General features: G+C 39.4%; 1 protein-coding gene across 1 annotated transcript in view; it reads right to left on the reverse strand.

Annotated features, from left to right (window-relative positions):
• PRTFDC1 (phosphoribosyl transferase domain containing 1) overlaps positions 1–23,923 on the reverse strand; it is a 92,104-nt gene that overhangs the window by 59,182 nt on the left and 8,999 nt on the right. Inside the window, exon 3 of the mRNA XM_057731508.1 lies at positions 18,788–18,971. Within this exon, the coding sequence (XP_057587491.1) occupies positions 18,788–18,971 (184 nt within the window). The remainder of the gene's footprint in view (positions 1–18,787; positions 18,972–23,923) is intronic.

A 23,923-nucleotide genomic window follows, 5' to 3' on the forward strand; every position in this document is an offset into this window, starting at 1 on the left:
AGAATCCAAATACTTCTTGCCATGTTTTCTGTAACCAGCCTGATTCAAGCTATTATTATTTCTCAGATTACTGCAGTGGACTTCCAAATATCTCCCTGCTTCAACCTTTACCCCATTCATTCTATTCCGAATACAACAGACAGACTTATTCTCTAAAACATAAGTGAGATTGTGTCACTCTTCTCAAAACCCAACAAAGTCTTCTCACTTGTTCAAAGCAAAAGGCAAAGTCCATACAATGGCCCGCCAGATTCTACTTCTGTTCCTTCTCTGACTTCATCTCCTGTTACTCTCCCCTCACTTACTCTTCTCTGGCCCCCTTTGCTTTCCTTCGAAGGTGACAAGCACATTCTCATCGAAGAGTTAATGCTCTTGCTGTTCCTCTGCCGGGGGCTCACTTCCCTTATCTATACGGTTTGCTCTCTGCTTTCCTTCCAGTCTCTGCTTCAAATGACCCACAGTTAGAGTCCACCTGCCCTGGCCACTCCTCCCATGGCCCCTTCAGCTCGCCCTATCTCTCTGATCCAGCTTTATTCTTCCCCACAGTATTTCTCACTATATGACACATTCCATATTTTCTTGTTTTTATTTTAAATTTCCTAGAAATTATAAAAAATTTGTTTTACCTAGAATGTAAGCTACAGAATGGCAAGGAATTAGTTTTGTTCACTCCTGTTTCCATAGTACCTAGAACAGGGCTTGACCCATGGTATAATTATTTGTTGAATGACTAGCCTCTGGCAATCTTGCGCTCTAAGAACCCCCAATAGCATCACCTTCTACTTCCCGACAAGGCTGTCTCTTCCACCTAAACTTTAGACCTTCCCTCTTATGGCCCAATATCTTCCTGTCTTGCCGTTGCCCTAGAGACCAGAGTTAGCTCCTTGGCTTAGTGGCGCCATCGAGGACCCAAGCCCTATCCCTCTTTCCTCCCTACCATCCTCAGTAATTATGTAAGTCCTTACACTTGTCTTCTTGTGGTCCCAAGAAGACTGCCACAGTTCCATGAGTCACTTTATGACAAAATCCCACCTTGCTAAAGAGAGAGAGAGTTCCTCCCATGGTTTGTTTTTCATTAGGGAAACTATTCCCTCTAAAAAGTCTCACTGCGGGCTTCTCTTTACTGTGTCAAATGCCCATTTCTTAACTGCAAGGGAGGCTGGGAAAGTGAGTTGCTGGCACCAGCAGCCTCTGCAATGGGAGGCAGAGAAGTTATGGTCGGGGTAGGAATGGTTTTTGGATAGCCAAGCAAGAGCATCTGCTACCATGCAAATATTTCTGACTTCCAAGAACTTTCCTTCCCCTCTTATTTGTCTCCTCTTTTTCTGTTACAGAGTCTTGTATTTGCTTTAGAGATACAATATCTTATTTTTGACTTATGTTCAATATTATTTTTTTTTTGATTTATTTATTTTCTTTTATTTTTTATTTTTTTTATTTTTTTTCAGTTTTTATCTATTTATTTTTTTTATTTTTTTGGGGGTACACCAGGTTCAATCAACTGTTTTTATACACATATCCCCATATTCCCTCCCTTCCTTGATGCCCCCCCCCTCGATTCCCCCCCACCCTCCCTGCCCCAGTCCTCTAAGGCATCTTCCATCCTCGAGTTGGACTCCCTTTGTTATACAACAACTTCCCATTGACTATTTTACATGTTCAATATTATTAAACATAATATTTTGAAGTTTTCTTCTGTTCTCTGCTTTATCTATTTTCTTGGAGTTCCCTTTATATGCCTTTTGCTATTATTTTGTTTTTTGTTGTGTAGTCTTTTTCTTTCATGTTAGAGATGGTTTTGCTTGTTTGCTTTTTGGTATCTAAAAGTGAGACACAAAAAAAGCCAATTGGAAAGAGTTATGTGTCCATTGGCGGCAGAGAGTGAAGACAGATAGATTTACTAGAGCGTTCCTGGTCCTTTTCAGGGGAGCGGACTTCTAAATGCAATAGGTGGTGGTCTTTTCTTTAGAACCATTCAGTTTGTCCAAAGAGGAACATTCACTCTGAAACCTCACTGCCCACTGATGGGGGTGGAAGTGGTAATACCTGTGACTGCCAAGGAAGAGGGTGATGGTCCCAAAATCTTATATGGAAATTTTAGCTGAATTCCCCCAGGCCTCTACTTTACTTGATGTCCACACTTTTGACACATGTTGGTTCATTTTTTTCTGAAAATTTAATCTTTAATTTTCTGCAACAGTGGAAGAGGGGCAGATGAGGGTGGGTTGGAAGGGGGAGAGAGCAGTTACGTGACTTCAAACTATGGAGGTGGGGTAGGAGAACCAGGAAGTCCAAATGGTCTGTTCAGACATGAGCCCACTGTCTGCTGCACTGACATCTTTGGAGCCCTGAGTCTCTCAAGGCCCTGCTGAACTCACTCTCTGTCATTTCTGCAGGCATTTGGGTCCTATTCACCCTGTGCCATTAGGTCCATTCTTCCTGGCACTATTATCTCATCTCCTTTTCAGTGTGTCATGTGAGGTTTCATATATAGTGTATATAAAATATATTACTGTCATTTTAGTGGAAAATGTAAATCAAATACGTGTGGTCAGTCTGTCATTTTTATGCAGACAGACCAGGGCTTTAAAGATTTTTTAAATTCAGATCTGTCAGGAACCCTACCAATCTTGAAAGCCGACCTTGTCATTTTACAAAAGGAGACAGGAAAGCTCAGAGAAGTGAGGTCCTTGCCACAGTGATTTGTAGTGATGGGCTCCTTCTGGGAGCAGCAAGAGACACAGTCCAGCCTCCATGCTGCTGAGTCAAGCTGCCTAGTTTTGCATCTCAGCCCCATTCTGTACCAGCTCCGTGATCTTGGGACAGTTTCTTAAACTCTCTGTGGCTCACGTTCCTCAGATGTAAAATGGGGATAATGACACCTAACTCATCAGGCTGTGGTTGGCATGAATGCATTAATATTTGTAAAGCACTTAAAATAGTACTTTTACACCGTAATCAATTATTCAATATTACTATTATTAGTTTGGATAAATTTAACTCAACTTTAAAAAGAAAACCAGGCATAGTGCTATTATAGTAGAAAGAGATCTTAATTTAAGAATTTGTACAACTAATATTAGGGATAATTTATTCCAGTATATGTGTTCTATATGGAGAGATTAGCCTAACATACTGCTGACAGAAAAATCATTATCCCTGAAAAAGTCTGCATTAACCCATCCTTTTGAAATATGTTTAAATTTATCCAGTAAAAGAAATAAACTGAATTACATAAAGGTTTTCAAATTAAAACATACTCATTAATCATCTAAAATGACTAACGATTCTAATTCTTACAAGAATACTACCTTTAAAACTTCAGAAAAAAATTATCCATTTTTTGCTGATCCAAACTGATCTGCATTAAAAGAGTGGATTTTGCTTCAAATAAAGAAATAAAGCCAGGCCATGTTTCTTTCATAGTTGAGTATTTTCCTGCCTACAATTCAACAACATTTAGAGGTGATTTAAAGAATTAAACAATTTAATATCTTCCTGAGTGGCTTGAGCTCAGAAAGCAGTGGAATAAGAGGAAAATCCTATTTTCATCTTTAAGAACTTATCTTCTTTGGGGGGGGCAACATGGGGGTAGGTGATTAAGAGGTACAAACAGGTATAAAATAAGCTACAAGGATATATTGTACAAAACGGGGAATACAGCCAATATTTTACAATAACTATAAATGGAGTATAACCTTTAGAAATTGTTAATCAATTTTTGTACACTGTACAAAATTTGTACATATATTGTACACTGGTAACATATAATATTGTACAGCAACTATACTTCAAGAAAAGTTTAAAAAAAATACATTATCTTCATAGGAGGGGAAGGGTTAACATTGTACATTTTCACTTCTCAGATTTCTTTTAAACACAGGCCAAGATGAACTTCAGACGTGAGCCTTACCAGAATTCTAACTGGGGAGGCTTCTGGAAGCCATCTCTTCCAGCTGCCTTTCCTAATTAGAAGAGGCTCTACAACCAAAACAACACACAGAGGTTAGCAGGGCACTAAGCCCACGCCGGCACTTCTGCAGGGGCTCATGAGAAAGGAAGGAGTAATTCCTGGCTTCTACGTGTCACATGCCTACCCATACTTCCCATTACTGTATTAGATTAGCATTTGTAGCAAAAGTACTGCTGATTCATCACGACTACTGCTCTAGAGTGACTGCTGAGTCTCTTCCGGAGGCATTTCTAACCAGTCATTTCTGTCTCTGGCGTGGGTTTCAGGGCACTTGACGTATTGCTGTGCCCTTTCCCTCCCCAAGAGTCATCCTGTTTTCATGGAAGACTCTTATTTGTCAATGTCTGTTTGAATTCCATTTCTATTCTCCAGGAGAAAATAATGCTAGGCAAACAAAAAAAGAAGTATTTTCAAAAGTAACCTCTAAATGAATGCCAAATTAACAAAAAGAAAGTGAAATCATTCTTGTCCTTGAAAACTATGAATCTCAAGCATTTTAATATTGGGTTGGCCAAGAAGTTCGTCCAGTTATTCTGTAAGATGTTACGGAAAAACCCAAGCGAACTTCTTGGCCAACCCAATATATGTTGAAATTATGTTAATATATGTTGAAATTACCTAAGTTGTTAATAATATTGCACATAATAATGGCAAACTCATGCCATAAAGTAACCCATACTATAATCTAAAATGGGAATCAAAACATTAACTTCAAACTCTGTTACATCATAAAGGATTTTTAAAGAGACTAATTTCCCCCCAAAATATTTTCCCCAAGTTACTTTATTTTATCCAACTATTTTTTTTTCCATCCAAATCCAAATTATTTCTTGGTAACACTCCTAGCATATAAAGTCCATGTGTTTCATACAATACATATGGAATGTGTAATTCCATAAAGGCTTTATGGTCCTGATGCTAGGTTTTACATTCTATACCAGTTACAAAGTGTTGATTAAAATAACATAACTGAAAAATAAGGGCAAGGATTTTTGCTGCTGGCAGTTATTTTTGTGCCAAAAATTAGAAACTGTCTGGACATAAATTAATAAAACACCACGTTGTATCCTTTTGGGGAAACGTCAGGTACAAATTGGATTTAAATGATTTTTAGCACTCACTGTATACACGCAGTACAACCGAGTTTCATGGGTCCAGCATGCATGTGAAAGATGCATGGGGCAAGGCAGGGATATGAAATGTAACTGGAACCCTGGGGCATGTGATGCCTATATACACACTTTCTGGTGGGCCAGGCCCTGCCCCATTTGCAAGCGCTACAGCCTTCTCTTCTATTAGCTAAGTCACTTGACCTCCACCCCCACCTCACCTACTGGCTCATCCTCATCAAACCTCTAGGAACAATCCCAACCTCAGACGGGACTGGAACTCTTTGGAACTGCTGGGCAGGCATTTGGAACCTAATGTGCCATGACTCAGCAGTACATTTCTTTCTTTTCTTTTTTTTTAAAATAAATTTATTTATCTTATTGGCTGTGTTGGGTCTTTTTTGCTGTGTGCAGGCTTTCTCTTTAGTTGTGGTGAGTGGGGGCTACTCTTCGTTGTGATGCACGGGCTCCTCATTGCTGTGGCTTCTCTTTTTGTGGAGCACAGGCTCTAGGCGCATGGGCTTCAGTAGTTGCAGCACATGGACTCAATAGTTGTGGCTCACGGGCTCTAACGCGCAGGCTCAATAGTTGTGGCACACGGGCATAGTGGCATGTGGGATCTTCCTGGAGCAGGGATCGAACCCATGTCCCCTGCATTGGCAGACGGATTCTCAACCACTGCGCCACCTAGGAAGCCCCAGTAGTACATTTCTTCTGCTGGCTTTGGCATTCTGCCTTGTGCTCAAGATCCAACACCCACTGTACTCTGGATCTGTGCCTTCTCCTGTTTCCTGTGCCCAAGTCTCCTCCTAGAGACTTGCCCAGCACTCATAAAGAACCAGGGTGCTCCCTTCTCCTGCCTGTCTACCTCCTAGGCACTGGGGTCCTTTGCTCCCTCCTCAGCTCTAAGAGGCAGCCATGGTGCTATGATTAAAAGCCCTAGTTTGGGAATCTGACAGACCTCCACTTCCTGGCCATGTGTCCTTGGGGGTCCAACTAACCTCTCTGCCCTCAGTGTCCTTACTTGTGAAAAAGGGGTATTAGTAGCACCCACTTCATAGGGGTCTTGTGAGGGCTTAAAGAGTTCATACACATAAAGCACCTAGAACAATAGTTTGCAGTAATATATAAGTACTCAGTGAATATTGGGCTTTATTAATAGTAGAACCAATAGCAGGATGTGAGCTGGCGGGTGCTACCAGCCTCGTGCTTGGAGCTCTAAGGGCTGTGGTCCTTCAGCCCATCTTTCTACTACCTGTGATGCCTGCGGCACTGGACATCACCTTGCCCTGGCAGCGAAGTCGGCTCCCCAGTATGCCCCCAACTCCCTCCAGGCTGGGTCTAGTTTCCTATCCTGGATCGAACCCCAGCCTGAGGCAGATATGCAGTTAAGCACAGCTCTGTCCCCAGAGTGTTCTCTGAAAACTTGGTTGCCTCTACAATTTAATCATTGCTTCTGCATTATTCTCTTATTTACCCTCTCAGTTTTCGCTCTTCCAAAGGAAAGACAAATCCTAATATGCATCTCTATAGAAAATTAAATTTGAATGAAAGGAATGTACACTAGGAAAATGCATAGATATTTACAAAATAAAGACTAGGAATAATAAATAACAAAATATGTTGCTGTAATTCCTACCATTAACCTTCTTACACAAATGGTTTTGTTTCACTTTTTAAAAAAATATATTTTACATGATAGAATTAGAAATCTCAAGGTAAACTTCCCTAGGGCAACGGAAGATGATCTCTTTTAAGATCAAACTAGATATTTGCTTCATGTCAAGTTTGTTCACCCACGCATCCTGAAAGCCAGCAGTAAATATATCTTAAGAACCAAAAGTCAAAGACAAAACGAGTAACATCAACACTCTGTTTCAGTAAACATGAGCATGACAGATGTTTCAGCATCTCTATCCAGAGGTCACAGAGAAATTATGTTCCGGTTTTCTAAAGTGCTTTTGATTACCTTTAAGGATTTATATGGATTGAATCAAACCACCCAGGCCTGTAGTAAATAACTCTCCCTTTGAAGTCTGCATAAATGTTTTGAGGATATTAAAAATATTTTAGATACTAAGGTGGAAAAAATCTGTAGCCTCAAAGGAATATCCTACCATTTGCAAAAGAATATTGGAATAATATTACAGGACCTGAGATTTAAGAATAACCAAAGGGTAAGGATAATATTTTCTGTCACAAATCAGCTACTGAAACACTCGGTACTGCCCAAAAGGGGGAACTACCAATTTATCAATTCCAGGTTGTACATTTTTCTTCACATTTTAATATGCCCCAAATCAGGATGCATCTTACAATCCATGTCACGTCAAGGCTTAATTTATAACATTTTTTTCTTAGTAGTACATAAAGTAATGGTGTTCTTTACAATCTATGATGTCTCAGATTTTAAAAAATATAGTAAGTTTTAGAGTTTCTTTTCTCTTACCTTCCCTCTTTTATTCCTTTATTTTCTTCTATTTTCCTATTCCTTTAGATTTCCTCCCTTTCTCACTTAAAAAGATGTGTACATATATACATAAAATGTATATACATATATACAAATTACATATACATACATACTATAGATACACACACACATACACACACATATACTCCTCTCTGTCTTGGACCCACCCAGCAGCCCGAAGAATGGAGGACCCCTTTTCTCCACCTGTCCATCTCTAAAGAACTGAATTGGAGTCCTTTTCTTCACCCCAAGCTCAATATGGGACTCTGCTAAAGGAGGACTTCCTGTCTCAAAAGGAAAGGGGGGAATTCACCAGTGAAGCTGTCTAGTCTTGGGCTTTTGTTTGTTGGGAGGATTTTGATTACTGATTCACTCTTCTTAATAGTAACTGGTCTGTTCATATTTTCTATTTCAAATAAGTGTTGGTGAGGATGTGGAGAAGAAGGAATGTGTAACTGTTGGTGGGAATGTAAATTGATGAAGCCACTATGGAAAATAGTATGAAAGTTCCTCAAAAGATTAAAAATAGAACTACCCTATGATTCGGCAATTCTACTTCTGAGCATTTATCTGAAGAAAATGAAAACACTAATTTGAAAAGATTTCTGCACCCCTATGTTTACTGCAGCATTATTCACAATAGCCAATATGGAAACGACCTAAGTGCCCACTAATAAATAAATGGAGAAAGAAGAAATGGTGTGTGTGTGTGTATAGACACACATACATACATATAAACACATGTACACACACACAGTGGAATATTACTCAGCCATAAAAAAGAATGAAATCTTGCCATTTGTGACAATGTAGATGGACCCTGAGGGCATTATGGTAAGTGAAATGAATCAGATGGAGAAAGACATATACTATAAGATCACTTACATGTAGAATCTAAGAAAAACCCAACTCACTGATACAGAGAACAGATTGGTGGTTACTAGAGGTAGTGGGGGGTGGGGTGGTGAGAGGCAGAAGAAATGGGTGAACCAGTTCTTGTTCTTTTTTTAAATAAACTGAAAAAAAAAAAAAAGAAAGGGGCATTCAACTCAAGGCCCCCTTACTGTGTGGAAAACTTTCAGTGAAAGGCTGTTGCAGGGTGAAGTGAAAAGTACTCACTAACACTCAGGATGTTGGGTCTGGTTTATCTATCCGGTCCCCATTCCTCGCTAGCATGGATGATAAAGGATTGACTTAAAGCCTTTGTTCTGAACTCTGGGAATGAGAGAGAAGAAACATATTTTAGCTTTCCCCTTCCTTCATGGGAATAGGTCTGTGGCCAACTCTTTGCTCTAACAAGCCTCTTTAATAAAGATGCCAGCTTCCCCAGGGGCCCATATGCCCTGCATGGCAAATGTCTCAGTCCCACTGCAGCCGCACTCTGGACTCTATTCTATCTCCAAAAAGCTTTCTCCTGGTGCTGCCAACACACAGGAATTATTAATGAGTACAAGCAGGGCATGTACAAGTAGCACGGGGGAGGGATCCGGGGCAACTACGACTCGCCTAAAATTCAAGTCTCAGTTTGTAAAGCCTTGAAGTTTGATGAAGATTTTACTTTGCTCACAGGTTAGTTAACCAAATTGGTGGAAAACAGAAATCAGAGTGCAGCTCCCTGAAATACACTTCATCCTCACATTGGATTGTATGCAAATGAACGAAGCTTTAAATCAAGGCAATGTTTTGGAGAGAATAAAGGAAAAACACTTGGCAAATAATACATCCACGTACAAAAAATCTTGCTGAGAAGTCACTTGCTGGCACCTACTAATACTCCAGCCAACTTCTCTCAGATCCTCCCGTTTCTCTAAGCCCAAGCCCCTTAGAACAGCTATTCCAAAAGTCTTCCCACCCCTACCCTGACAGAGCTTTCTCAGAACACACTAAATTGGGGAGCTCAATTGGCACTGAATGATGCCTGATTCTCTTTGCTCCAAGTCTCTACACCCTCTGGAGTTGATAGGGAACTTAGTGCTCAAAGTTCCTCTGAAATTCTGCTAGATCTGGAGTCCCAAGAGAAGCAGCTCTGAATGAATCCAGAAAGGAAGCAGGTATAGTGAATGTTCTTATCTTTTGGAACATCTCCATGATGTAGGGGTCAAAAATGAAAAGAAAATCATAGTTTCCCATCATTTACAAGAAAACCAGCTGTGAATATTTATTATTCATTTTCTTGGAGGGTACTTCACAGTTTATTAATATCAAATATAACACATTTCAGAAAAATAAGCAGTTAATTGTCTATTTATAGATACTGCCATTCTTCCTGCAATTATAGGAGCTGGCTTAACCTAGTTAGGTAAATATCAAAATAAACCCTGGGGAAAAATTATGCGGATATGTTTGGTGAAATTTCCCTCCTTTTAGTTTAATACATCTCAACATATCAACACATGTCTAGATTCACAATATGTTTTAGTGGTCACAATCTCGGGCTCTGGAGATGAACTTGGGTTTGGATATTAGCCCTCCACTTACAAGCTGTTTGACCTTGGACATATTACATAACAGCTCAGGTCTCAGTTTCCTCATCTGTAAAATGGGTATAACAATATTACCTAATTTTTCCTCATTTTCTGTCTACTATTGAATCAGTCAAGTTTGGAGTTTTCTTTATTCCTTTTCGTCCTTTCTATTTGCTGGAAAGTTATACATAATATACGTAGTATCCTTTTTTTAAAAATAAATTTATTTATTTATTTATTATTTATTTATTGGCTGTGTTGGGTCTTTGTTGCTGCGCATGGGCTTTCTCTAGTTGTGGAGAGTGGGGGCTACACTTCATAGCAGTGCACAGGCTTCTCATTGTGGTGGCTTCTCTTGTGGAGCACGGGCTCTAGGCGTACGGGCTTCAGTAGTTGTGGCATGTGGGCTCAATAGTTGTGGCTCGCAGGATCTAGAGCGCAGGCTCAATAGTTGTGGCACACGGGCTTAGTTGCTGTGCAGCACGTGGGATCTTCCCAGACCAGGGCTCGAATCCGTGTCTCTTGCATTGGCAGGCGGATTCTTAACCACTGCACCACTATGGAAGCCCCAATACTCTTGTTCTTTCAGCAGTTACACTTAAATTTTTAACAGGCATACCTAACTGAAATTTTGTAAGTCATCAACTGCTCGATGCTTCTCCTAAACCATACACAATCTGAGAATGTTTTTATTTTGGTCTTTTTAAATTCCACTTTATTTTACCACCAAAATGGGTCATAGACAGTGTTATTATTTCATCAGTTATTTGAACCAATCAAAACTTTGTTGATTTACCTACATGCTTGTCAATCTCTTTCCGTCATATTTATTCGTTTGGGTTCAGTTTCCTTTTTACTAAAATATACCCTAAATACACTAAAATAAATTAGGAGATGTTTTCAGCCAACATCTGTTATCAGGAAACTCTTCTAGAACGTGACTACTGATGTCTTTAGCTGGCACTTTAGCTTGAGTTCAAGATCAGCTGGGAATGAAAATCTAAGTTAACAGTTATTTTCTCTCAGAATGATGATGATACTACGGTGTGTCTTCTGATTTCTGCTGTTGCCTTTGGAAGTCTGTGGATAGGACAGTGGTTATTCCTTTAAAGGTAATTTTCCTTTTCTCCCCAGTTACTTTTACAATCTATTCTTTGACTCTGGGGTTTTGCCTTTCAGTTTCACCAGGATGTGTCTACGTGTGGTCTCACTGTGTGCTTCCTGAATCTGAATATTCATGTCTCCCATCAGCTCTAGAACATAACTAGGCATCATCTTATCAAAAACTGCCTCTCCTCAATTCTCTTTAGAATTTCCTTTTGGATCCTCTCACTGAATTTTTCATGTCTCCCATCCTCTCTTTCTTATATTGCATCTCTAGCCATGCTACCTTCCGGGTAGTTTTTTCAGATTTATCTTTCAGTTCAAAATTCATACCCATAACAACATTCAACCTGCTGTTTATCATTCAAGTTACTTTCTTATCCATTCAATTCAGTGTCTTTTTCATTGCTAGTCATTCTATAATTTCCCTTCCAAAAGTTCTCATTTATTTTTTCTTCTTGTGTTGTCTTATCTTTTCTTTAAATCCTTTTATGTCTTTAGTCATATTAAGTATGATTATTTTATATTCTATTTCACATAGCTTGTTTACCTATTTTTGCTATTTACTTTGCCAGCCGATTTTGCCTGTGGTAGATTGTTTCCACGCATCTTTTGTGCTCTGGGTGTGTGAGCTCAGGTTAAGTGAGGCTTATCTGTAGGAATCCTGCTAGGTTGAGGTACTCCCTCCAGAGAGGTTTTCTACTTGCTTCTACCAGGCAACTTGGGAGTACTGTGGTCTGAGGCCAGTTTTAATATTAAATTCTCCAGTTGGAGTTTCCCAGGTGATGCAGGTAAAGTAAATGAAAACCTCAAACTCACATGTGGTACAGGCTCCTGTTTAAAAGTTTCCACAGGATATTTTACTTTTTCACTCCAGACCAGGCCAAGAAGGATAAGCTAGTTTGCTAGGGTGTCCCATTACTAAAGGATGGATTTTTTTCAGCAAGGGTATGTATCTTTGAAGGCACTGGCTTTGCAGGAGGGTTTCATCTAGCTTCCCATTTTATATGGGTCCAAGGCTTTATGATCTGTCTCTCCATGGGTTAAAGTCAGATTATTGAGATGACAACTCCCAACCCTGGCTCCTGGGAGCCCCCAGTTCACTAATTCTGATTCTTAGATTCTGAGAATGCTCTGATTCTCAAATCTTCATTTCTGCCCCTTAGATATCCCCTACCTTCTTGTGAGCTCCACCAAGCACTTAAAAGGCTTTTAAAAAATTATTATTATATTCACCTAACATTTTTAGATGTCTGTAGCAAGAGGATTTTCAAGTTGTTTATGCCATAAAACTTCCACAATCAAATTCTTTGTTTGGGTTGTTAATCTACTTGAATAATATTATTTTGAGAAAAAGAAAATATTTTTTAAATGTGTAATGTAATGCACAGATAGGTGCTCATGTAATGTAGTGTTATCTTTGGATTATTAGATCAGCTGAAAAATTAGCTCCCATAGATAAATACATTCTTATCAGAAATAATTGATATTTGATTCTTTATTAAATAAAATAAACACTGAATACTTTCACAAGTTTTGTTGATCTTATAAACAAGGTACAAAATATAACCACTTGTGGGCATATGGGGTGTCACAGACACAGTAAGTTTTCTCTCTCATGCAACTTCTGGATTTTCTCAAATAAGGTCACCATTTCTTAAAGGCAAATTACTGCATAATGATAATAATAATTGTACATATGAACTTAAAATTTCTTACATATATTTTAGGAGAAAAATATAACCAACTCCCTGTTAGCACACATACTAATATCTCATGAAACAGGAAAATTTTGTGGAAAACTCAGAAAAAAATGGAAACGTGATATGTTGCAAAGGGCATAGGCCTGAGAGACTGATGGGTCTGGGCTCTGGTGTCATCTCTACTCTTTATTGGCTGTGTGAACTTAGGTGAGTTAATTAACCTCTCTGAGCCTCTTTTTCTTCATCAATAAAAGAAGAGATGAGAGATACCTGGCAGAGTTACAGTCAGGGTTAAATGAGATAATAATTCATCTAGCAAGTGCTAAATGAACACTAGTGAAAAGACAGAAGGAAGGACAGAAGGAAAAAAGAAAGGAGGGAAGGAGGGAGGAAACTTGAAATGTTAAGGAATTCAGGCTGCCAGTGCCTTTCATTTCATATTAAGTATAGGAGTATGTGGGGCCATGCTCTCCAATGAATTAGCCTAATGCTGATTTCTAAATAATCTTCATCTAGATGGTTATCATTCGTGCAAATTCATTTCACGTCTCATGGGACGTTTAATACAAAACAAAGACAAGTCAAAGTGCCTAGGGCCTTGGGACGTCTGGACCATCTATCCCTTAAGGGAAGGTCCCTTAGTAAACAGTGGAGAGTGTCAAACAACTGGGGGCCCCTCCTTGGAAAAGAGCCCCTAAAGTGACCTATGAATGCTGATAGCTGTGACAAGGAATCACACTGCCTCTCAGTAATTTTTTCCTCCAAAAAAAAAAAAAAATTAAAAAGAATCACAGAGCAGGAGGGTAGGAGGGAGTAAAACTACATGATGCTTTTGACCAATACTCACAACAGCCCACAGAGTCCTGACCGCCCTCCAGAAATTCCTAAAGGAATGAAAAGAACACCTTAGTGGCCACTGTTTCTGCTAAGATGTTTTCGAGATGTCTGCTGCCGATGAGTCGGTTTGGAGGTATGCAGGAGCACCAGACACCCTCAGAGGAAAATGAGCCAGTCCAGTTTCCCTTATTTGGGGGTGCTATTAGCGTGGGTTTTTAAAATAGGTCTCTGTCCTCAGGAATGTTGAAAGAGCTCAAGTGTGTAAAGGGAGGGTCAGCTCAAGACTAACCTGAGGGCAATTAATTCATCTCCGGATGAGGACAGCTTACGCATTATGAGCAGAGAGCTGGGCTGTTCACCTCATAGCCTGGCCTATGAATATGGTCTTCCATCCATTTCTGAGGATATTTAATCAAGGGAAAAGCTTGCTGGGAGTGAGCAGGTAGGCTTTTATGTGAGGCAATCTCTCAGGAGGTGATCTGTGTCACCTTGGTGATGGACAAGAGGAAGGACATTTCATAAGAAGGGAAGAGAAGAGATAGCACAATCATCCTTAAGTTCTACAGGATTTAAGGGTGGGACAAATGCTAAAGTGCGCTGTGTGTGAGAATGGAGGCCAGTGGTAAAGATTTAGAGTATACTATTGCCTTCCTCCTTCATCAGAACCCTAGGTAGGAGCCTCCACAGCCCTGTCCCCAGGAAAACTATGTTAATTTGAAAATATCTGTCTAGATGCAGCAAAAACAATCACAATAGTCCTGGAGCTATACAAATGTAAATGTTTGTTCAGAACTAGTATCACATAAAAAACATGAGATAATAAGTGCCAGAATGTGTGCCTCTAGGTTAAAATATTGATGAAATAGAGGATGTTTAGAGAAATGGACAGTGAGAGGTAGCAACATTGTTTAATCTGATATGACTCATAATGCTATTAGTTTCAGCACGATGGGCTGCATTCTGGACCATAAAATAAGACTCAAAAAATTTAAAAGAATTGAAATCATACAAAGTATCCTTCCTGCAACAGAATTAAACTAGAAACCATACAGAACTATCTCTGGAAAGTCCCCAAATATTTGGAAATTAAGCAACAAGAAATAATCCATGAGTGAAAGAGGAAGTCACAAAGGAAATCTGAAAATAGTTTGAGTTGAATGAAAATGAAAACAACACATCAAAAATTTAAGGATGCAACAGTTAATATCATACTGACTGAGAACCAGACAAGACTGCTTTCCTTCAGTATTTCTATTCAGAATTGTACATGAAGTCCTGGCCAGAGTAATAAAGCACTAAAAAGAAATTAGTGCACAAATTAGAAAGAAAGAAGGAAAACCATCTCTATTCACAGAAGAAATGATTGTCTTCATAGAAAAATCCCAAAGCAGCTACAGAAAAGCTATTCGAACTAATAAGAGAGTTTTGAAAAGTCATAGTATTTGATACACAAAATCAGTAGTATTTCTATATACTGCCAATAGGCAACTGGAAATTGAAATTGAAAGAAAAACTTACTATCTATAATGGTGAAACCAAGGGCAGTCATCAGTTAGATCCATTAAACTGTAACTTGCTTAATAAATAACAACCTGTAATTTGCCTTCACTGACTAAGCTCGCTTTGTTTTTGAAAACTGCATACCTTCCAAGCTTCACGTAGCTTAGACAATATATCACAAGACTCCCTTCACCCACCCCTATAGATAACACCTCTGATGTATGGATTGCTATAGTACAGTTGTTTTCTCAGGAACATGGAGTTAGTCTCACCCTGGTCAAATCAGTCAAGACCCCCAACCATTAAACTGGTCCTGTGCAAATATCTGATGGATGGCCATTTGACGTCATAGGACCAAAAATTCCACTCTCAGATCATCCTAACGCCACCATTTTCTGAATACGCATCCCAGGAAGAAGCGTGCAACTCAGATACACCTGTGCAGAACATAGGTTATTCTGTAGAAATCAACAACGTGATTTTTAAACATATATAGAAAGATAAACAACTAGAATAGCTAAAACAGTTATGAAGAAGAACAAAGTTGGAGGACACATACTACCTGATTTCCAAACTTCTGTACAGATACAGTCATCAAAACAGTGTGGTCTTGACCAAAGAATAAGCACATGCCTGAATACAACTAAATACAGTGCTCAGAAACAGACCCAATCATATGCAGTCAACTGATTTTCAGTGAAAGACCAAAGGCAATTCAATGGAAAAGAATAGTCTTTTCATCAAACAATCTTGGAACAATTGGATATTCACTTGCCAAAGGAAAAAAAAAAAGAAACCTTGACCTCTACCATATTAATAAATTAACACAACATGGATCATACACCTAGATCTAAATCTAAAACTAGGAAACTTTGGGAAGAAAACAGAGGATAAAATCTTCATGACCTTGAATTAAGCAAAGATTACTCATATACACAAAAATAGTGATCCACAGAAGAAAAAAATCATAAGTTGGAGTTTATAAAAATTTTTGAATTATGCTCTTTGAAGAAAACCCACTCTAATGAAAACTAAAAAACCCACTGACTGGAAATATATAAAGAACTCTCAAAACTCAATAACAAGAAAACAACCCCATTTTTTTAAAATGAGCAAGGTATTTGAACAAACATTTCATCAAAGAAGCTATATGCACAACAAATAAGCAAATAGAAGGGTGTCCAACATCATTATTCACTGAGGAAATGCAAATTAAAACCATAGTGAGATACTATCAGCTAGCTGAATGGGTAAAACAAAGAAAATAAAGAAAAAAATAAAGAAATCCTAACAATATCTAGTGTTGCCGAAAATGTGAAGCAACTGGAACTCTTGTGGACTGCTGGTGGCGGTAAAAATTATTCAATCACTTTGGAAAAACAGTTTGTCGATTTCTTATATACACTCTCCATGTGACCTACAGCAATCTCAAGACAAATTTACTCAAGAGAAACAAAGACACAAGTACATACAAAAACATGCATGTGAATATCTATAGCAGCCTTATTCATAATCACCCCAAAAAGGAAACAAACCAAATATCCTTCAGCTGATGAATGATTTTAAAACTGGCATATCCATACAATGAAATCCTACTTGACAGTAAGAAATGAGCTATTGGGACACATAACAATATGGATGAATGTCAAATGAATGATGCTAAGCATTACAGATTTACTAAGGCCACGTGGTATTTGATTACATTACATGACATTCTGCAAAGGGCAAAAACTCTAGGGACAGAAAATATATCAGTGGTTGCCAGAGCGTGGGGATTGGGAAAGGATTAACTACCAAGGGACACAAGGGCATTTTTTTGTGGTAAAGGCTGTTCTATGTCTTGATTGTGGTGATTTTACATGACTGTATGCCTTTGTCAAAACTCACAGAACTGCGAACTAAGAGGTAAATTCTGTTGTCTGTAAATTCTGCTTCAATAAATCTGACTTTAATTTTTTAAAGATTTTAAAAGATTTTTTAAAAAGCTATTTGCTGGGGAAAAATACAATAAGGATCAGAGTCAAGTAAATGAGAGAAAAAAAATTCTTCTAAGAAGGAAGCACAGCTACTTAAAGCAGGATGAAAGACACCTAAAGAGAGAAAAGATTCTGAAGAGAAGATGAAACCAATAAATTAGGTTTAGGATGTCTGCAAAAAACAAACAAACAGCAACAACAAAAACCCAAAACAAAACCAAAAAACAAACAAACAAAAAACCCAGCTTCATCCTGGCCTGAGAGGTCATAAGGAAAATACAGAGTATCTTAAGAAATAAGAAATAATTTGCCAGCTGCTCAGAAGCTGAGGGAACTGAGTGAAAGAAAGAGAATGGTAGGCAGAATTCTAAGATGCCCTCACATCCGCATCCTCCGTGTACACACCCTGTGTGTATAATCTCCCCCAACTGCGTGTGGGCGAGACTTGTAAACATGATGGGAATTCAGTCCCATAATTAGCTGATTAGTCAGTTGACTCTCAGTGCATCCAAAAGAGCTTATCCTGGGTGAACCTGACCTAATCAGGAGAGCCTTTAGGAGAGAGGCTGGGCCTCACTGAAGGGAAAGGTTCCCCTGCCCTGCTGTAAGCTGCCTGTGCTGTTGTCCACGAGGCAAGGACCCGAGAGCAGCCTTTAAGAGCTGAGGGTGTCTCCAGAGTCAGCAGAAAAACAGGGACTGCATTCTGCCAGCAACTAGTGATCTTGGAAAAGGACCCTGAATCTCAGAAGCGATCAAAGCCGCAACTAACACCTTGATTTCACCCTGGAAAGATTCTGAGCAGAGAACTTCTGACCTCAAGAAACTGTAGGATGATAAACGTGTGTTGGTTTAAGTCACTAAGTTTGTGGTGATTCTGTCCCAAAGCAATAGAAACATGATTCAAAGCTAGTGTAATCCACGAGCATATTTTCATGGTTTTTTGACTTCAACAGTTTCTCAACCAACAGTAAGCTCGTTTGAATGTTTGAATGATTTACTACACATTGAATCAAAAAGCATCACAAAAGGCAACAGCATAGAGAGAAGAGGGGTAAGGGCATGACATCTCTGGGGAATAATCTCTCTGAATTCCGTCCAGTGGTGGCCAAGAAAACCCAGCACAGACTGGTGGAGGTTCCCTGGTCTTGTCTCATTGCTCTTGATAACTCACCGTCCCTACAGGTTTTACTTCTCCACCTCGGGGCCCTGACTGCAATCACCCGAGTACTAACACTCCTCTCTGGGCCGACATCCACCCACAGGTCTCCGGGGCCAACAGTGACATTCAGAGCAGAAACACATCCATATTCACTGGACTTCCTTAACACGCGCTCTCAACACCGTCATTCTTGAGACTAGGCACCAGCTCAACTTTACAAACCACTCAACTTTATAACTGTAAAAGAAAGCATGAATCATTCCCGTGGCAACTTTCCCTATATGGGAAATAGACAGGAGGGGTCCCCGCACTGCCTCCCGCCCTCCCCCCCCCACCCCGCCTCCAAAGAATATCATTTGAATTACAAGTTGTAGTATGTTGCAAATAAATAAAATACATCCTTCATTTTCATAACACTATTAGTTCTTTGATTTTATAACACTGTTCATTCTGAATATCACATGATGAAAATGGAAAAAATCAAAACTCACCCTGTAACTTTTTAGTCTGACGAAATCAACCTTCATAGAGACAAATCTATCGGAATTTCGACTGATGTTCTTAAGGTGTTCTACCAGATCTGCACAGAACTTGTAGCCTCCTTTAAGTACACACAGGACCATAATGTCACAGTATCCTATGTCTTTCATAATATCCTTAGCCAGCCGTTCAATTCTGAAAGAAGGGATTAAAAGATACATCAAAGCATAACTACTTCTGAGCATTTCTGTTCCTTTCCTAAAAAATGCATGATGTACTCTACATATTAGATTATGCAGGAGAATGTGGAGAAGGGCTTGGGAGACAGAAGCCTACAGATAAAGAAGCTTTGTTGAAGCTGGACAAAAGGAGAGTGTTCAAAACATATTTCTGATAACCACATCATCAATCGTACATTTTTGCTCCTCTGCATCACAAAAATGATTAAGGTGTAAAATATGATGTCAAAGATCACGAAGGCTATTATTCCATCACTACAGAGCCTGGCTGTTAGCTTTAACAAGGCAATGATGGTATGTGGTGATATTAGGCTCCGTTTATTGCAGAGAAAAAGGAAATGGAGAATGACTCACCCACCTGATCGCGTTAGAGGAGACTGGAGGAAAAGTCAAGCCCATAGTAACTATCAAAAGAATAATATTTGAATTATATTTGATGAAGATAGCACATTACCTGTGTGAAAGGTGCCCTAGACAATCTCAGTGGACACCATCTCCACGGATCACAGTGTGAATGGTGTCTCTAAAACTTCTGCAATGATGCAGCCTTGGGCTGGCACTTAATTTGGACCTGTCATTGTATTTTTTCTCATTGTTTCATGTCTATAAGTCCATTGCCCATACACCCATGTAACACTAAAACCTTGAATGGAGGCAGGATCGAAAGTGCATACTGTTTAAAAAAAATCCTATTGGCATCTCAAACTGAATTAGATTTAAAACAGATGACCCTGATGAACCCAGTGACAGGGCAAGAATAAGGATGCAGATGCAGAGAATGGAATGGAGGACATGGGGTTGGGGGGCGGGGGGCGAAGGGGAAGCTGGGACGAAGTGAGAGAGTAGCATAAACATATACACACTACCAACTGTAAAATATATAGCTAGTGGGAAGTTGCTGTATAACAAAGGGAGATCGACTCGATGATGGGTGATGCCTTAGAGGGCCAGGACAGGGAGGGTGGGAGGGAATCGCGGGAGGGAGGGGATATGGGGATATATGTATAAATACAGCTGATTCACTTTGGTGTACCTCAAAAGCTGGTACAAGAGTGTAAAGCAATTATATTCCAATAAAGAGCTTAAAAAAGAAAAAAAAGAATCTATTTGCTCATTAAAGGAGAAAAATGAAAGGAAAAAACGAACAAAAAAACAGATGACCTGAATGATGTGAAAAAATAAAATCATATCACAAATGTCCCATTATGTAATATATATGTGAATATACACATATACATATAAAGTGGCAACCATGGCTTAAGGCAATGTTTCTCAAAATATGATCAGTGAAACATGCACATCAGTATGCCACATACTCTACGAAAAGGGACACTTGTTTCCAGCATGATGGAGTGAGGAGGTCAACACATCCTCGTCACAAAAAGCAAGTAGAAAGTTGGACAAAACTATCAAAAACAACCATTTCAGTACTCTGGAAATCAGCCAAAGGCATGCACCAAACTGCGAATCATGTATTCAAGAAAACACCGAGCACTGGGTAGAAACAGCACAGGTCTGTGGCATTCCTGTGTGAGAATGCTCCCGTTCTCCCTGCCCCCCAATCAGTTCTACTGTTCAACCAGGTGGTTCAGCCAGGGTGGGGCACTGTTCACCTGATGGGGAGCATGGTCAGCTAACATCTTGGTAGCATGTGAACAGGGAGGGCACAGGCCCCACTATCCTGAAGTCGCAGTCCTGTTTGAGCAACTAACTGGCAGACTAGTTGTGGATTTGATAGGGAGTCCTGGGAGGTTACAGTCATGGGAGAAGGGCACATAATACACTCTTCACATATCCCAGGTTGACCAGAAGCTATGCATATGAACAGCAGAGATTAGCGTGGGCCCAAACCACCCACACATCCCTGGATGCTGGAGCCTGTAAGCCTGTGTGCAAGAGACACAAGAAAGCTCAGTGGAAGGTAAAAGCCAGGGAAGGCTTGAAAAAGGCTGGAAATTTAAATGTGTTTGCCAGGCCCCTACACACATTCATTGGCAGAGAGTGTAAGCCTCATTGACTCAAGGTGTTTGAGTACAATCTCTAACCAATCTTAGGCTGAAGACTAAGTTATTCAGACACAGGCATGAACCCTGCTGAGTAAAACTTAAAAGGAAAAACAAGAAAAATAAACTGCACATCATCAGAGGCTACACATTGTGAGGCAGACAGTTTTCACAGACTGGGAGACAAAAAAAAAAAACCAAAAAAACCCCAAAGAACAAGGGCAATGAATAGGAAATGGTTACAAACATGGTAGAGATTAAAATAAGCATATTAATCATCATTTAAATGTTAATGGTCTAAATACACCAATTAAAGGCAGAGATTGTCAGAGTGGATCAAAAAAATATTGTAATATATGTCGTCCATAAGAAATCCATTTTAAATATAGAGACACAGATAGATTAAAGGGGTGGAGAAAGACGTACCAAGCTAACATAATCAAAAGAAAGCTGGAGTAGCTGTATCAATTTCAGACAAAGCAGACTTCAGAGCAAAGAAATTGTCAGGAATAAAGAGTGGCATGAATGTAATAAAAAGAGGTCAATTCTCCAGGAAGACATAAGAGTCCTTCAAGTGTCTGCATCCAAAAACAGAATGTTGAAAAACCGATAGAACTGCAAGAAGTAGATGAATCCACTACTGCAGTTGGAGACTTCAACACCCCTTTCTCAGTACTTGACAGGTCCAACAAAGCAGAAAACCAGTAAGGATATAGTTGAAAGGAACAGTACCATATACCACTGGACCTGGTTGACATTTCTAGAATACTCCACCCAACAGTCTCCTTAAAAGACATCAATAATGAAACGAAAAGACAAGCCATATACTAGTGGGAAATATTTGCAAATCACATGTCTGATAAAGGGCTTCTGTCCAGAATATATAAAGAACTCTTACAACTCAGTAAGAAGACAAAAAACCCAACAGCAAAATTGCCAAAAGACTTAAATAGGCACCTCTTCAAAGAAGACGTATGAATAGCTAACAAACACACTGATCATTAGGAAAATGCAAACTTAAATCACAATGAAATGCCTTTATGCATCCACTAGAATGGCTATAATTAAAAGGACAGACAATACCAAACGTTGGCAAGGATGTGGAGAAACTGGAACCCTCCAGCATTGCAGGCGGGAGCGTAAAATGGCATAGCCACTTTGGAAAATAATTGGCAGTTTCTTAAATTTACCAAAAAACTCAGAATTCCTTTCTAAGGAACCCATCCAAGAGAAATGAAAAGATATGTCCACACAAAGACTTACACGTGAATGTTCATGGAAGCAGAATTCACAGTAGCCAAAACTAGAAATCTAAATGTCCACCAATCAATAAATCAATAATCAGATATTGTATGATTTAATTCATATGAAATGCTCAGAAAAGACAAATTTATAGAGAAAGAAATCAGATTAGTGATTGCCTGATGGTGGGGGTAGGAGAAGGTATTTACAACAAATTTTTGGCAATGATGATAGAAATACTGTAAAACGATGGTGGTGATGGTCGCCTAACCATAAAAATGTACAAAAAAATCATTGAGTCATTTACCCACAATAGATAAGTTTTGTCGTATATAAACTATATCTTATTAAGTCCATTTTCAAGGTTTGGGATGGGCATTCTTGAGGTCTTACCCCAGACCACTGAATCAGAATTTCTAGACATAAAACTTAAGGTTATGCAAGTTCACTGGGTAAGTCTCCTGTAGAGGAAACTGGTAACCTTACCAGGATTCAGTTGTGTACTAGATCAGGATGCAATTAACTAAAGCCATAAATTAATTTCCTGATGAGAAAAGGAGGAATTTGTCTAAACCAGGGGGTTCCCAAACTCCTGTGAAGAGAAAATGCTTCTGAGAGTTATTAAGAGGTGAACTGGGTACAAAGATGCCCACACAACAAAAGTTGGTTTAATTGTTAAAGTCAAGCAGATTTCTTCCCTACGCTCCCCACCCCTCCCCAGGAATCTGTATCTTTAATATGAATTGCCAACATGGAGGTTTAGCAAATTGGAAGATGCCAAATTTCTCACATTTATTTCATCACAGAAACTTTTTTCCCTTCAAGGATCAAAACCTGTATTCCATGGAAGGCCACCCGAGGCCGTGAGAAACTCCAAACCAGACCTTATTTTAATAACATACTATAGTTTGAGAGAACACGCAATCTTATCCAATGGAAAATCTTAGAATTTGAGTGAGAGAATGACATTTCCTTTTGCTTACAGACAGGCACTGATGGAAAGATAATATCCTGGGAAGAGTGACCATCCAGTGCTTTTCAAACTTTCCTTTGGCTGAGGATCTATTTCATAAGTTAAAATTTAACTCAGAAGAATATAATAGCTTAAAAAAATAGAGGCAGAAGTACAGTGGTTTAAGGAAAAGGGTAACTGGGGAGCCCAAAGTCTCAGCGCCGGCTTCTCAAAGCCTCTCCCACCCCGATTTCTGAATGTGAAGGTTTAAGTATCTGACCTCTATATAAGAAATTAGAGGTCCATGGAAAGGCAAGAGCTGGGGCATTAAAGCAGTTTTGTTAAAAGGATAGGACCTCTCAGTCCTGAGCCTGTGGTGGGTTGAACTGGAGGAGGTTCTCTGAAAACCAAGAAACAAATGAGGGTGCCTTTAGGGGCTTAGGACAGAAGAGGAAATGTTGGCTTTCGTAAAGCCAATCGGCTAGGAAGGAACCAGAGGATATCTGTCGATGGGTCCAAAAGAACTAGAAACAGTGTTAGAGAAACAGTTCTGTGCTGCTATTTTTAAGCTGCAATATTCCTATTTCCAAAACATTACCACTGAAAATGTAATTGTGCACAGACTGGCTGACCTGTGAGGCACAACTTATCCGAGATAAATGCAAGTTGAAGGAAAAGCCAGGGCTTCAGGGGTGTGGCCTGTGAAGGCAA

The sequence above is a fragment of the Hippopotamus amphibius genome, chromosome 4 (genome assembly GCF_030028045.1).
Source record: "Hippopotamus amphibius kiboko isolate mHipAmp2 chromosome 4, mHipAmp2.hap2, whole genome shotgun sequence".
In the NCBI taxonomy this organism is placed as follows: Eukaryota; Metazoa; Chordata; class Mammalia; order Artiodactyla; family Hippopotamidae; genus Hippopotamus; species Hippopotamus amphibius.